We start from the raw sequence: 16,765 nt of genomic DNA on the forward strand, positions 1-16,765 counted from the left end.
ACCATGAACACCATGAACACCATGAACACCATGAACACCAGCACCACGTGATGTTAGTTCTCAGTGGTGTTGCTGGAGCCCATCCCAGCTGTACATGAGTGACAGGCAGGAAACACCCCAGCAGGGGTCCACAGTGCATTGTGGTAAATAAATAAGTTAATTTATGAAAAAAAAAATCAAAATAATGTTTAAATAAAAATCAAAGTTCAAAATAAAATAACAAAATTGAGATGAAATGTGAACACTGTACTTCCTGCCTCTGTTTCCCTCCTGCCTTGCCCTGATTGGCTTCAACTGCCCCTCATTACCTCCTCCTCCCTTGTGTATTTGTCTGTTCTGAGTCTTTTTCTGTTCTCTCTCTCTCTCAGGCCTTTGTGTGGTGGATCATCGGCAATCGGCTACCTCTGTCTGCTTCCGTGGCTGGCGATATCAAAAGCTGCACAATGGTCCTGTTTCACCATCCACTAGGGGAGTCTGGTTTTGTGTCATTTGGTTCTGTTTTGGGTTTTGGCAGGGTAATCATACACTGTAATCTTTTTTAGATCAATGACTTAGGCACTGTCTGGTCTGTCCTCAGAGTGGTGGATCCTCTGATCGGTGACCTCTGTGTGCTTCATGGGCTGGTGGTGACTCTACTGGATGGATCAGCGTGCCTTAGTCATACATTTATTACTGTTATTATTACTGTGTTGTTAATCTGTACATGTCATATCTATTGCTTCGTCTGTCCACTCCTGGAAGAGGGGTCCCTCCTCTAGTCTTCCTGAGGTTTCTCCCATCCATTTTTCCCCTGTTAACCCTTGGGGACTGATTGGTACCAAAAGTGACATTTTTGTTGTTTTTATGTTTTTCTTTCCCAATAAATCAGTCAATTAAAAGGCTAAATATATTAAATTTTGCCAGTCATTTTCTTTCAACTTTATTTTCTAAATTCCTTAATGCCTGTCATTGGAAGTGTATAGAATAGTAGATTGTCACCGTGTACACACAGGAACCAATTGGTACAAAAATGGTCTCATTGACTCCCATTATAACCACATATTTTTCATATGCTATAGGCATATATATATATATAATATATTAATATATTATATATGCATATTATATATATTACTATATACAATAATGCTGCCATGTTATAATGCAACATGATCTTCATTGTCTGCAGCAAGCCACTGTCCCCACATTGACCCCACAGCCCAGACACAGTCTGTGTTTACTCCTCCTGTTTACTCCTCCTTATTTTCGTTCCTTCATTCACAACAACTACCTTCATGAAAGGTAGTGGGTGTGACAGAAGGACATGAAAAAGGACATGATTTGTTTTGCAGGTCTGTGTTTACACACCTGCAAAAATATGTATTTCCATTCATCCAATAGGTGAGCGGAGGCTTCTTTTGATCCAGCAAAATTTGCTGGATCAAAAGAAGTCACTGTAGATAAATGGTCGCTTTTAGGGGCCGTTGTTCATTCAAACAATACATGCCTTCCAAACCAGCCAAGTACGGACTCAAAATCTGGGCTTTGTGTGATGTCCAGACCTCTTACGCGTGGAGGCTCCAGGTTTATACGGGGAGGTCTGCGTCAGCTCCGGTGGAGCGCAACCAAGGAATGCGTGTGGCACTTGAGCTCACTGAATCGCTCCAGGGCCACACGCTGACCACGGACACTTTTTTTTTACATCTTTTCCGCTGGCTGGGGGGGCTGGCTGTGCTCCCCCCGCAGCTCTTAGACAGTAAACAGCGGCAAGTGCAGTCATCGTTGTTCGGATTCACGCATGAAGACAGCGATCGTGTCATATGTCGTCCCCCCCCCCAAAAAAACAAAACAAAACAAACGTGCTTCTCCTGAGCACAAAACACCGGGAACCAGAGGTCCAGGAATCGGGGAAAACCCCCCCACAAATAATAATGGACTATAATCGCTGCAAAGGAGCCGTCGACCACCTGGACCAGGTATTTACGCATCACTTATTTATTTCACTTACTGGTATTTATTTACTGTTACTCACTACGTTTGATTGTGCGATATAGCAATAGCCTATGCACTTTATTTCGTTGAATATTTTTATATTTATCAAGAGGGATGTGTGCATATCATTCGTGTAATTTGTTTTTCTTCCGCAGGCTTGTGGCACCTACTCCTGCAGCCGGCAAACGCGCCGCTGGCCCATGTGTCTTTTTTATCACATGGTCCATGTTTCCTGCTACAACGCCTTCCGTCTTTTCTTGTCTGTGTACCCCGGCTGGAACAGCTCTCGGTCCACGAAACGCCACCTTTTTTTGGAGCAGCTCGGCGCAGCGCTCGTCACCCCAGCAATGGAGAACCGACCGCGGATGCCTAGAGCACCGTTTTCGGCGAGCCTGGTCCGTGAAGTCCAGGGCCGGGCCAATCAAGAGGAAGATGGGGCAGGGGAGGAGCCACAGCCGGTCCCGGCCAAATCACGTAAGACTCGCATGTGCTGTGCGCTGATCAGAAGGGAGTGTGGAGCCAGTGCGCAAAGTGTCACGCACATGCATGCAAGAGGCAAACAAGATTATCTGTGAGTCGTGTTTCAAGTGCCAGTAAACATTCATTCTCACACACGCACGCACGCACACACACACACACACACACACACACACACACACACACACACACACACACACACACACACAACAACAACAACAAAACATACCATACCACGGCATACACTGCACAAATATTGTTCTTATGTTTGAAATTTAATGAATGTTGAAATGTTTATATGTATAATAAAATATATATAGTTGTACGAAGGTCTCATTTTTGTTTGTCTGCACCGGACACGTTGCCATGGCGAGGCGCATACAATTTCATGACATGATCCGTTTTGGACCATTAGCCAATGTGTTCATTAACTTTAAAATTCTCTTTGTACCAAAAACTAATTATGCATTAAAGTTAATATTGTTACCAATTACTGGCATGGTCAAGGTTGTAATATCTTTAGCCGAAATATTTAATCATATGCAAATTTTTCTAAATATTCCATATTTTGTGTTTTTCCCATTGGAAGAAAAAGAGGGTTGTCATGGCAAATTCCATATAGACATATATAATAATAATAAAAAACTTTATATCTATGAATAGGGCTGAAGTAATGGAAAAGATCAGATGCACTGAAAGAAGTGTTTAGAAAAGCCAAAATTCTCATTGTACCAAAAACTAATAATGCATTAAAGTTAATAATCCTACCAATTGTTGGTATGGTCAAGGTTGTAATATCTTTATCAGAAGTATTTAACTGTCCACTAACTTTTGGAAATATTCCACATTTTGTGTTTTTCCCATTGGAAGAAAAAGAGGGTTGTAATGGCAAATTCCATATAGACATATATAATAATGGAAAAACTTTATATCTATGGATAGGGCTGGAGTAATGGAAAAGATTGGTGCGTTGAAAGAAAAAAATATATGTCTGTATTACAATTTTTTTGAAGACTTTTATGAAATGTCAATTTTTTGTCTCTTTGGTTAAAGTGTTCAGAAAAGTTAAAATTCTCATTGTACCAAAAACTAATGATGCATTAAAGTTAATAATCCTACCAATTATTGGTATGGTCAAGGTTGTAATATCTTTAGCAGAAGTATTTAACTGTGCACTAACTTCTGGAAATATTCCACATTTCGTGTTTTTCCCATTGGAAGAAAAAAAGGTTATAATGGCAAATTCCATATAGACATATAAAATAATAAATACAACTTTATATCTATGGATAGGGCTGAAGTAATGTAAAAGATTGGTGCATTGAAAGAAAAAAATATATTTCTGTATTACAATTTTTTTTAACACTTTTATAAAATGTCAATTTTTTGTCTCTTTGGCTAAGGTGTAGAGCCATTTTAATCGGTACCTAAGGGTTAAAAGGGTTTTGGGGGGAGTTGTTCCTTATCCGATGTGGGGGTCGTACTGCTACAGGACACAGAGGTCAGAGGGATATCGTCCGTGTGCAGATTGTAAAGACCTTTGAGACTTTGTTTGTGAATCTGGGTTATATAAAAATAAATAAACTTGAAACTTGAATTTCATGACATCTGTAAATGTTATTTAGATGTACATGTGGTCTATGCAGACCTTCTTCTTCTTCTTGTGAGAGAAGTGAGTGTGAACTTGAACGTGGTTACGTGTTTTTTCTGTCTTTACCTTCTTTGGTACATTAGTATTCTTTTATAAATCGTTAGTTAGGTTTGTACTGAGTTCTGTGCTGTTTTCTGTTAGCGTGAGCTGGGTATTTGTTTGCATTTCACACCGAGGCCTACGTGATGAGGTGAAGTCACGAGCGTTGATGCGCGAGGGCGCACTGTATTTGTCATTTTATTTCGTTATAATTGATTTGATATGAACAAAATAACATTATAAGAACACTACACAGGAAAAATTAAATAAATAAAATGCTTGTACTCACCAAAACAGCTGTTCAAACGGCTTCTTTAACCACAAAATCCATTCTCCTTCCTTTCCTCAAGAACACTTCCATGACTTGGTTGTACACCTTATCGTGTTTTTCTTCTGTCTGTTGCTTATGATTCAATTTTATAATCTTAAACAACGGACAGATTACTATTACATAATCACTCTGTTTTTAGTTCTGACACTTTTGTCAGCTTTGACCAGAATGACTGAATAAATCTCTAATTCTGTCGTCTCTTAGCTCTTAGCTACCGGCTGCCCCTCCCGACAGAAGAGTAGGACTAGACTCTGTTAGTATTACAGTATTACAGTACAGACACTCTGTTAGTATTACAGTACAGACACTCTGTTAGTATTACAGTACAGACACTCTGTTAGTATTACAGTACAGACACTCTGTTAGTATTACAGTACAGACCCTCTGTTAGTATTACAGTACAGACACTCTGTTAGTATTACAGTACAGATACGCGGCGGTGGAGAACCACTGCCTTCTGAACCAGTTTGACTTCACCATTATGTGGAGAACTAAACTCTGACTGGTGAACTGGTGAACTGGTGAACTGGTGAACCAGTGAGGTGGGCCTCTGTCCCACAATGACTTAAAACCAGTCCACTGTCCTGGTAGTTGGACTCAGTACTGCGTCCCCTTAAAGGATGAATCAACCCTAGTGCAGACTTTATACTTCATGTATACAACTACACATGAAGCATACCTATTATGTACTTCATGTGTACTTGTTTACTTCATGTATGCTTGTTGTATGCTTCATGTATACTTGTGTAATTCATGTATACTTGTTGTGTACTACATGTGTACTTGGTGTGTTCATGCAAACTTGTGTACTTCATGTATACTTGTTGTGTACTTCATGTTTGCTTGTTGTACACTATATGTAAAGTTGTCGTATACCTCATGCATACTTGTTATGTACTTCATGTATACTTGTTGTGTACTTAATGTATGCTTGTTGTGTACTTCATGTATACTTGTATACTACATGTAAAGTTGTGTACTTCATGTATACTTGTTGTGTACTTCATGTATACTTGTTGTGTACTTCATGTATACTTGTTGTGTACTTCATGTATACTTGTGTACTTCATGTATACTTGTGTACTTCATGTATACTCGCTGCTCTTCTCAACACATGAGGAAACGGAGTGTGTTCTTGTCAGAAATCTCTCAGATGCTTCTTCCTTTAACCCGGTCCAGAGTCTCACACCAGTCTGGAGCACCAGTTTAAACACACACACACACACACACAGACACACACACAGACACACACACACACACACACACACACACACACACACACACACACACACACACACACACACACACACACACACACACACACACACACACACAAAATGACACTACTTTATTTGAAATTCCAATGGCTTTATTTTCTGTATATATTTGTATATAGTTATTATATATATATTTATATATTATATATAGTTATGTAACAACTTTTACTCAGTTGATTGATTATCATCTTTTGTTAAGTTAACAGGACACTAAGAGCAAAGCATTCCACATGATCGTATCTTACAGAGGAATCAAGAAAGCAAGGTGTGTGTGTCCAGCGATCGTACACACACACGCACACGCACACAAACACACACACATCATGTACAGTTATCCTTCTGGTTACTGGAAAGACCTTCAAGCTGACAAAGACTGACGAGGAAGCGGAGTGAGGAAGAGGATGTGAGGAAGCGGATGAAGGGCTGGAGTGAATCTGGAGGATTCTGTTGCATAGATTGAAGCCAACGTGGGGTCGGGGGGGGGTAACTGAGACAGAGGATGAGGATGAATGAGGGAGAAGATACAGTCAGAGAGGGAAACGCAGTAGAAGCACCCCCCTCCCCTCCCAACACACACACACACACACACACACACACACACACACACACACACACACACACACACACACACACACACACACACACACACACCAACACACAGGGAAGCACAGGACGTTTATTTAGTGTCACAAACCATTCAGAACCTGCTAGACGTTCAGAGCTAACAGGAGGAACCGAGGTCGCGTCCCTCCATTCAGCTGGACGACGTCAGTGTTAACACGATCACATCTGTTACTACTGTTCACTATTAGTGAGCTGGTGCAGCTGATGGTGGCAGGACGTGGGGGGTGTGCAGGTGTTGGACATAAATCAAAAGCGGAGATGTTCCTCTCTGGCCTACAGACGAGGACGTCCCGTCGTGAGATGAGATCTTCTGCCGCAACATTTGCTTCACGTTTGGCTGAACTTACAGAAATATTTTTATCTCATTATTATTTTTCTGAATCTTTTAAGACTAGTTGTGTGTCCAGTAAAATAAAAACACAACTTAAGAAGAAAAAATAAGTAAAATGATCTAGTCTGCAGATTAGAAGACGTTCCACCCATCTATGGATGTCAGGTTGATAACATAAAGCATGAGGTGAAAACCGATCAGTTCTTAAATTTAACATCCTGTTTGATCATAAAGGTGATAAATATATATTTATACTCAGATGAAGATCCATCTTTGAGATCTGATGAAGTCACAGTGAACGTTAAACGTCTCATTTAGCCTAGCTCATCACAAGACTGCTCTTCATCACTGACTGATCAATAGAAATCAGATATGATCAATGGTTATGGACACATAAATAACAATATGTCGGATAAAGATTCCTTTAATTCAGAAACAATTTTGGTTGAATGGTATTTTACTGGTATTGAATTTATAGATTCTGTCATATAAACGTAAACTGAGCATCTGACGGCATCAGATGCACACGATACACATTTGATGGGACATGATAGGGATGTATTGATCAATCCACTGGCAGATATTGAATCAACGGCAAACAGTTTGCAGCTTTGGGCTCTAAATGTCTAAACGATCGCTTCTATACGCCACGTTGACGAGGAGGTAAAACGTCGGTCAGGCTAACACTGATATGAGACGCCATCAATTTTTTTTTCAATTCCCTCTCCGTGCAGGCAGGTGCATGAGCAGGATGGTGGATTATGGAGATCAATGGAGGTGATCGTTAATGATGATGACACCTGCAGAGCCAGAGCCTACCTGAACCTGAACTGTCATCTCCTCCTCCTCCTCTCACTGCACAGATGAGTGGGTGATGAGTTCAGGACAACCCAGAAATATGAGCTTTTTATGCATGTGGAGGAAAGAGTGGAGATGCTTTTTTTCATTTTGTGGATAAATGATGATGGAAACAATAAAAGAAGACTTCATCTTTCATCAATCCACCCAATCAGAAGTCACAGAGTTTTAATTTCCTCAGTGTTTCACCTCACAGTGCAAATACATGTGTTTCTGTCTGGATGTGGAATGTTGCATGTGCTTGGGGTGTGTACTCGAGATTCATTTTGGAAAACAAGTCAACATTTTGGGATGTTTCATCATTCCATACTAAAACATGCAGAACACAGAACATTGAACACATATACTGAACAGTGTCTCTTTTTTTTATCTCTTTTCACACAGAGTGGCTTTAGGCTACATAGAACACAACAGAACCAATCGCACCAGTTTGGACGTATTGCTTTAAACCACCAAGTTTTGTATATATGTCATGCATGCCACATAGATGATATTATGTTTATACAAAAATAACACCAATGCCTATTACTGTTTATCATAGTAATTACAGAAAACAAATCCTTCAGTCTTTTTTGCAATGAAGTACAACTGAGAAACCATATATATATATATATATATATATATATATATATATATATATATATATATATATATATATATATATATATATGTATGTGTGTGTGTGTGTATTTATATCTAATATGCAAATGTACATATACATATAAATACATACTAGATATAAATATACGGAGGTAATATATCAATATATGACACATATGCTAAGTGGTTATGACTTATCCTGATGTGATATTCCAGTTTATTTCAACCATTTAATTGTGAATTTCGAAGTGGAGATGAAGGTTTTCCAAAGAATTCTTTAAAAACTGTCAACCAAAGCTGTTCTGAGAAAGGCAGTGCTCTGAAGGAGAAGCAACGAGTCAAAATGCAACAATGGCCGTAGTGAGTTTTGCCTTCCACGCCGAAGTCCTACGGGAAAACCAAGATCTTCAAAAGAAAGAAACGAGCCTCCGTTCAACTAAAACCAGGCCAAGTTTCCAGCCGCTGCCGAGTCTTGTTTGTTTCTGATGTTGCTGAAGCCACAAGCTGGTCGACAGTGTCTCTGGTGGCAGGGCAGTGAAGTACACCTGGCATGAGATCTGAGGGCAACCAGTCAAACGGCCACAATGAGGCCACGGCAACCAAAGAGGGACAATTTTTTCCGGGGGGGACGGGGCGGGACTCGTGACTCAGCCGGTACAGGAGATGGAACGTGAAAACAACTTTGGCAGATCATTTTAAAGCTTGACTGGGTGAACACTGGCTGACCGCTCCCCCTCCTCCGTCACAAACACACAGGTCTGGTACTCCCCATTCATTGACAGGGCAACATTTACATCACACTGGCTGTAGGAGAGTAGGGGTGTTGCCAGATTCAGCAGGTTCTAACAGCACCGCTCTCGTTCAGCAACAGTTTTCTGACGTCGCTGTCGTACAGGGTAGAGATGGCGTCTAGAGCTGCAGCTGCTTCCCATCAAAGTCTCTGCCTTCCCCTCTTCTGTCGAGTCACAACTGATAGTCTACCAGTCAACCTATCATGACCCCGGTGACAGGAAGAACTTGGACCAACCGGATCTCTTTTTGGATCAAACTAGTTTCTAACAACCAAGTCCAGATCAAACCCAAGTTGGGTCTTCGTCTTGCAGTCCCCCAGACTTTAGGTATGTTGGGTCCGGGTAGGGTCTGTCTTCCCCAAAAAACTCCAGACTGGACTGAAAACGACTGAGATCTCTCAAGTTTGATGATTTGATCATTGTGACTTTCAGTTTACTTTGGCAGTTGGTCTCTCTGAAGGGACAAAGGCAGACCTTTAAAGGGGGCACAGCTGTGTCACGCAATCAGATTGTAAAACCACTCATTCAAAGAAACCAGCTGTAGTAGCCTCCAAGTAGGAAAACAAAGAAACCAAGAGGCCGGATTAACAATTATACACTTCCATTTAATGTTTGACACAGTTAGCTGATTTCATGTTGCATTGGCTGCTCATGGGATTTGGATGACAGCAAAATCACATAGCGTGTAGTGTATCACAACATCTTAGATAAGGTGAATATACTTGTGTAAAAGGGGGGGTGATGGGACTAACTTGTTGAGATTCAAATTGAACGGCCAACAGGAAGTAAACAAGTCACTGTAGGTTTCTGAGCCCTAAGATCAGACGACCAAGACGACACACGTGGCATAAATATTTCGAGAGCTGTAAAAAGACATAGTCCAGGTTAGATTGATCTCATTCATGAACTGTACTGTCACCAAACTCTTCAGCCTATACATATATATTCATATATCTCCAAAATATTAAAAGTACTTAATATAAAAATACAGAAGAATTGTAAAAAATGAGCAAAACATTGAGTTTTATATGAAAACCATGCAAGAAAGATTTCCCGTTTCGTCAAATAGTAACTCTAAGATTCATAAAAGCAAGGGAATGAAAGGAAGTGGTCAGATGAGAGAAGCACAGGCGAACCGCCACCCACTTGCTTTTCATGTAAACATTGTAGAGGTCCTTTAAACTTAGTTCGGCAGTGACAACTGAAGATTTTCAACTTGCTTTTTGGTCATGTTTGGAGTAAAGGGCCGGGGGCGGAGAAATTTCAAGGGAGACCTCGATAACAATGAGATAAAAAAACAATACAGGCAACCTATAAAATATGGCTCTGAGTTACATAGAAAAAGCTCATCAGAGGGGAGGAGAAGAACTGATCGTCAAAGAAATTTGAAAATATGGCAGTAGTAGCAAGTTACTTCAATAAGAACAGATGATTTTGATTCTGTTCATTCAAACGGACAAACAAAGCGAACAGGAACATCTGCACTGGTTTGAGATTTGTCTTAAACATAGACGACTTGTCCAAACCCATTAACTAACCTGTATGTTGAACAGAACTTCCTGCACTGTGACAGACAGAATCAATACTATAATCCCCCTTGTTTCACACAAAGAAAAAGATTTTCGGCGAGCTAGGAGCAGGAGGAACATTCTGACATACCCACAACACGACCCAAGGGTTTTAACATCCTGTCTCATTGGATGAGCTTGTCTGCAGAAGAACAAGACGGGTTCTAGTCCTTCATGTGGTCGCTGCTCACCAGATCTAACATGGATGGAAATGGACTAGTGGACAACGTCCTTCACATGACTTCAAGAGGACAGCCCAGGAACACACAGAGAAGAAACGCTAGAGTTGGCATTTCAGACCCCGCTAGACAATTACTGATGACCGTTACCCTCCAGGACCCGGACGCCTCTCTGTTAGCTTAAGATACCAAACCACGGACCATCGTCCAGAGCCAATCACAAGCAGACTTCATACGGACAAGAACATGTCAGTCCGGTGCTGCTGCTCTACCTCAGGTGATCACCGACCCGTCTCCTCTGTCTGGTAACAGGAAGTGACTACTGACCGGTTGGATTCTCTGTCTGGTAACAGGAAGTGACTACTGACCGGTCGGATTCTCTGTCTGGTAACAGGAAGTGACTACTGACCGGTCGGATTCTCTGTCTGGTAACAGGAAGTGACTACTGACCGGTCGGATTCTCTGTCTGGTAACAGGAAGTGACTACTGACCGGTTGGATTCTCTGTCTGGTAACAGGAAGTGACTACTGACCGGTCGGATTCTCTGTCTGGCAACAGGAAGTTGGGTGGGACAAACAGGAACTTGAGGACATCTGACCACACGCCGCTGCAGACTAACACACACACGGCTGTCTAAACAGAATTCCAACGTTCTCATGCAACTGAACAACAATGAAAGCCGACATGCATCCTACGGGAGGAACAACTTGGACCACATTCCTGTTTCTAGTGAACGCTGTGAAAGCACGAGAGAAAAGACAAAAAAAACCAAACAGCCGAGTCGTCGGACTCACTGAGCGAAGAAGGGAACACTCTCTGGGCGTCGCCGTGTCGTGTCTTTGGATAGTAAACTTTTTTTGTCCTTCCACATGCAACACAGCCGCAAAAAAGGAAAAACCAACACGAAGAGACGAGATAAAGGGAAGAAGATTGTTTTAACAGGTGAATCTTAGCAACTGTAGTGTGACACGAGACATTCTGAGGAGTTTGAATCAACTGATTAACAATCTTGAGAGATTTTAAAAACAAAAACAAAACAAAAAAGATTACATTTCTGCCTCTTCTGAACAACAATCCCGACTGTAAGCTGTGTGTAAAGGAGCCAAAGCGTTATGTACATGAGAATCAGCGCACTCTTTGAGAAAGTTCAGTGCCGCGTCAGCATTACGCAGGAATGAAGCTAGTACAGAACACAACATGCTGCTGCAAGTCCTGCAAAAAATCAAAACCTAATTAAGTTTAAAAGCTTTTCTAAAAGATTATCAAGTAAAAAAAGAACGACATAAACGGACAAGGACAGGCATTCTTTAGAGGAGACTGTGGCCCCGCCCTCTAGTGAACGATGTAGTGGTGGTGGGAGCGACGACTTACAGGCAGAGTGACGCCACAGTCAGTATGTAAAACAGAGAATGGCAGGAGTGGCTGAGGGTTTGGAGACGATGTGAGGTGAGCGATGACTTCCCTCCTCGGGGTGACCGTTCTGTTGGTGGGATGAAGATGATGCTGATATGGGAGGGAAGAGGAGGAAGATGAGGAGGAAGAAGAAGAAAGGGGCTCAGGCGGAAGCCTCGTGGCCGCCGGGCGGCGGCGCTTCTCCTCCCTCCGCCCCCGAAGAGGAGCCGGGGAGGGTTTCGATCTCGTCTCCGTTCTCTTCGATGATGGGGGTGCGAGCCTCTTCTTCGGATAAGGGGACAAACTCGGGGTGGGCCATGAAGCTGTGGATGGAGCTACGGGACTCTGGGCTCTGCAGCCCCTCGTACAGGGAGCTACGGAACGCGTTCACCACTTTAATCTGAAACGGAGAACAAAAGACAAAAAGTCAGACACCGAGACCGTCAGAGGGGAGGGGGCAGGGAGTGACGGAGGGGTAGGAGTCCGAGCAGGGGGGTGCAAAACCACAAAAACACGACATGAACCGGGTCAGCCAGACGACGTGGTGATGGGGGACCAACCAAACGCACAGAAACGGCAACGCAAAAGGATAAAAACGGTCATGAGGCAGCAACAAAAAACCCAAAACAACGGGCCGGATGTGGAGGAAAACCAGCAGCAACAACACAACTCCACACACACACACACACACACACACACACACAACACCCACGACTTCAACAAGGAAGTCAGAGACTGCAACATCCCGCGACACCCCTGAATTCAACATTTTACCCTGACCTACTTTCGCAGCAATGAACTCTATTGTATACTATGGAGTAGTTTTTTGTTTTCCAAAGGTGAAGGTCATCATCACATTTTTGTTCCTCTGGCTTCCTGAAAATGTTGCTTTTTGTTTTGTGATTACATCTCATCAGGTTTCAGAGATGTGTACCTAAACAGGTACAAAAGTGAAAATTTGACCTTGGCTTAGTTTTTCAAGGTCGATGTTGTGATGTAATTTTCATCTCCTTGCCTCCCTGAATATAACGCCTTTTGTTTCTATCTTATCCGGTTCCTGACATATGTGCCAAAAAATGTACATAAGTTAAAATTTGACCTTGACCTACTTGTCTCAAGGTCAAGGTCATGATCTCATTTTTATCCCCTTTGCTGCCTGAGTCATGTGCTTTTTGTTTCATCTTTCTACCTGTGGACACCTGGTCCTAGTCCACACCCCCCGGCCTCCTCAGGTGGACCTCACCGGTCAGGTCGGAGCTGAAACCGTTCGGTTCTACGCGTGTTGAACGTACAGGGTTGTGTGAAACGGGCTCTGAACAGGAGCCACGCAAAAGCAGGAAAATCACACTATTGTCTAAAGCTGATTGCTTACAGAATTAAAATTTCCATTCATACAGGATTAGAAACAGGAATAGAAAAAAACCAGATCAGAATTATCGTGGAGGATGTGGATCGCGTCCAGGATGGAGCGCCGCCCTAGTGACTTCCTGTTTACATGTTATACCTCTTTGCTACTCTCCTACATTACCCATAATTCCATTTCAGAAGTAATAGAATCTGTATGCCCTTACGTTTGTCTGACAGGCACCTGATCCAACGTGACACACAATCAACTATTTTGATTTTATTTTTTTTAAACCTGGGTTCTGATGGGTTTGTTAGTGGTTATGTCTGCTTCACTGGGCCTCCAGCCTTCACCGACATTCTAGCCAATTAACACAACCTTTATTTGTCAAGAAAGGTGTCAGAAAAGCACAAACAACTCACTAATTTGACGTCTCTGTAGGACAAAAGAAGAAGATGATCTAATATTTTCTTTCAATTTGTCTAGAAACAAACAAATTTTTGTGTCGATGCCAGCTGATGATGATGATGATGATGTTATCAGCATCATTGTGGATGTTCATAAACCACACACACACACACACACAGAATGAACCAGCACACACGTCTAGTATCTGTAGTGGCTCTGCCCTCTAGCTGATCTCTTCTCTCCGTCGTGAATCCTTGGAGGCGGCTGATGATGATCACGCTGATTTATATTCACCAGCAGACGCTCTTCATCATAATTAATAACCCTGCAGTTCAAAGCTCCCTGACTGAACCACAGGAGAGCTGCAGGCTGAGCACTGCAGCTTACAGCACGCATGCAACCATGACACACACACACACACACACACACACACACACACACACACACACACACACACACACACACACACACACACACACACACACACACATACGCACAAGTTAAAATGCTCTTGGCTGTTAAACCATGAGGGACTTGCTGAGCCTGACAGATTTAACCCTGCTCAGGATTAACCCATAAAATTATCTTGGTGTCCAGGCGTTCACCTCAAAGCAGAAGAAAAATCGTGAAACAAAACGACTGAACACAACAGAGGATCCCCCCCCCCCCTTTCATGAATCAGACGTTCACAGCTTGCGTTCTGTCGCTGGCCATATGCGCCAATAATTGTGATCTGTCATCGACTTGTCAGGCAGCAGGTCTCATCTGGGTTAATAGACGCACCGCAGCATGCAGGACGAGAACGAGCAGAAGAAGCTGAAGCAGGAAGGAGCTGAAGCAGAGGACGTGCAGAGAAAGAGAGAGAGAGAGATGGAAACAGAGAGGATGATCGGCTTTGATCGGAAAGTCGTTTCTTATTCCAGAAATAAAGCTTTGACTACACAGCAGGAAAAAACCCAACATAAATGATGTGTCAGTTCATCTATCAATACTTTCTGCCACAGCTTGGCTGCATGAGCATCATCTCATTACAAAATAAACCAAAAAAAAAACTTTATTAAAAAGGTAGTGCGTTACGCAGAAAGTATGGAATAATGAAATGAAGAGAAGTTCACCCAGGAGTTGTTGTTAAAAGGAAGTTTCAGCCTTTTAAAGTCAGAACCAACAAAACTACGACAATGGCCATCTACTCTGTGGGGTTAGGCATTCAAGATGGAGGTCCAGGTTTATGGAGATGCCATCATGCTTTATCAGTCTCTTCTATATTATAAAATATATTAACGTTTATTTTAATCTGCAGGACCAGTTAAAGTCTGGACACGCCTTCTCATTCAGTGGTGTGTCTTTATTTTTATTACTTTCTACACTGCAGAGACAAACTGAGGTCATCAAAACAATCAGGTAACAAACTAAAAGTGTGTCTGAACTCTAAATGTTTCATATTTTAGATTCCACTCTTAGCATGGATGACAGCTTTGTGAACGCTTGGCCTTCTCTGAATGAGCTTCATGAGCTGTGACCTGAAACGGTCTCCACTCCACAGGTCTGCCTGGTCAAAGTTCCTCTGTGGATGTCCTTGTCTTCTTAATGGAGTTGGGACCATCAGTTGTGTTGTGCAAAAGCCAAGTTGGTTACACAGTGGACATGTGACAAAGGTTAGAATCCATATTACGGCAAGAACCAATCGGTAAAGGGAAGAGAAGAGACATTCCATCATGACTTGAAGACCTGAAGGTCAGTCAGTCCAGAAAACGGAAAAACCTTTGAGTGTATCTCAGAGTGCCGTCACAAAAACCAATGAAACTGGCTGAAGTGAGGACCTCCCAGGAAGGAAGACCAGGGGTCACCTCTGCTGCTGAGAGGTTCACCTGAGTCACCAGCCTCAGAAACCCCAAACAGCACCTCAGATTAGATGCCAGATGGATCCACACAGAGTTCCAGTAGCAGACACATCTCTACATCAGCTGCTCAGGAGACTGAATCAGGTCTTTTTGATCCAATAGCTGCTAAGAAACCATGACTCAGGACAACCAACAAGCAGACGACATTCATGTGGACAAAGATACATGAGGAACGGAGGTTGGGCCGGTGGAAACCTGTGCTGTGGTCTGATGAGTCCATGTTTGAGATCTTCTGGTTCCACTCGTGTTTTTGTACGAAGCAGAAAAGGTGAATGGATGGTCTCCATATATTGGACATTGACTCCAAACACTCCTCCAGGCTGCTGAAGGCTATCTGACCAAGAAAGAGAGTGATGGACTACTCTGTCACATGACCTAAACCCAATCAAGATGGTTTGGGAAGAGATGGACCATGGAGTGAAGGTAAAGGTCCAACAAGAGCTCAAAACCTCTAGGAATCCTTCAAGACTGTTGGTAAACCATTCCAGGAGACCTCATGAGACTCATCCAGAGTGTTAAGAGTGTGTGAAGGAGCCACTGAAGAACAGGGTGAAGAGTTCTTCTTTGGTTTCCACGTGTTCATTAATTGTTCTGATGCCTTCAGTGAGAATCTACAATGAAAATAAGGGAAACCAGTGGATGAGAAGGCGTGTCCACACGTTTATCGGGGAGTGTTTAAACATTAGTCCAGTACGTACAGACACCAGATAAAGACAGGAAGCATGGGGGGGATTTAGTGCTGGGGGGTTCATGCAGATCAAACACAGTCCAGCTACATGAAGCGAGGTGTTAGCTGGCCTTTAGCCACCGACTCACTGCCTGCAGTAGAGGAGGAAGCAGCAGCAGGAGGAGCCCCAGCTGAGTTGGTGAGAGAGGAGGAGGAGCTAAGCCCTATGTGGGTGGGGCTAGAGAGAGTTTTGGCAGCAGTTGCGTCATTGTGCTGGCTGACAACAGAGGGCTGGCGGCGCAGGGCGCCGGGCACCGGCGCCTGGCCCGTCTGGAAGGTATAGACCACATCCATC

The 16,765-nt window shown here is 42.7% G+C and overlaps 1 protein-coding gene across 3 annotated transcripts in view; it reads right to left on the bottom strand.

Moving 5' to 3' along the window:
• Positions 1–8,238: 8,238 nt before the first annotated feature.
• LOC137595230 (plasma membrane calcium-transporting ATPase 1-like) overlaps positions 8,239–16,765 on the bottom strand; it is a 74,857-nt gene continuing 66,330 nt past the window's right edge. For 2 of the 3 annotated variants that reach the window (XM_068315177.1, XM_068315178.1), the window contains one exon: positions 8,239–12,489. In XM_068315177.1, coding sequence (XP_068171278.1) covers positions 12,253–12,489 — 237 coding nt within the window. In that variant the 3' untranslated portion in view covers positions 8,239–12,252. Of the gene's footprint in view, positions 12,490–16,674; position 16,765 lie in introns of all 3 variants that reach the window. The other variant, XM_068315179.1, reaches the window with a different exon arrangement.

This window comes from Antennarius striatus, chromosome 5, assembly GCF_040054535.1.
Source record: "Antennarius striatus isolate MH-2024 chromosome 5, ASM4005453v1, whole genome shotgun sequence".
Lineage (NCBI taxonomy): Eukaryota > Metazoa > Chordata > Actinopteri > Lophiiformes > Antennariidae > Antennarius > Antennarius striatus.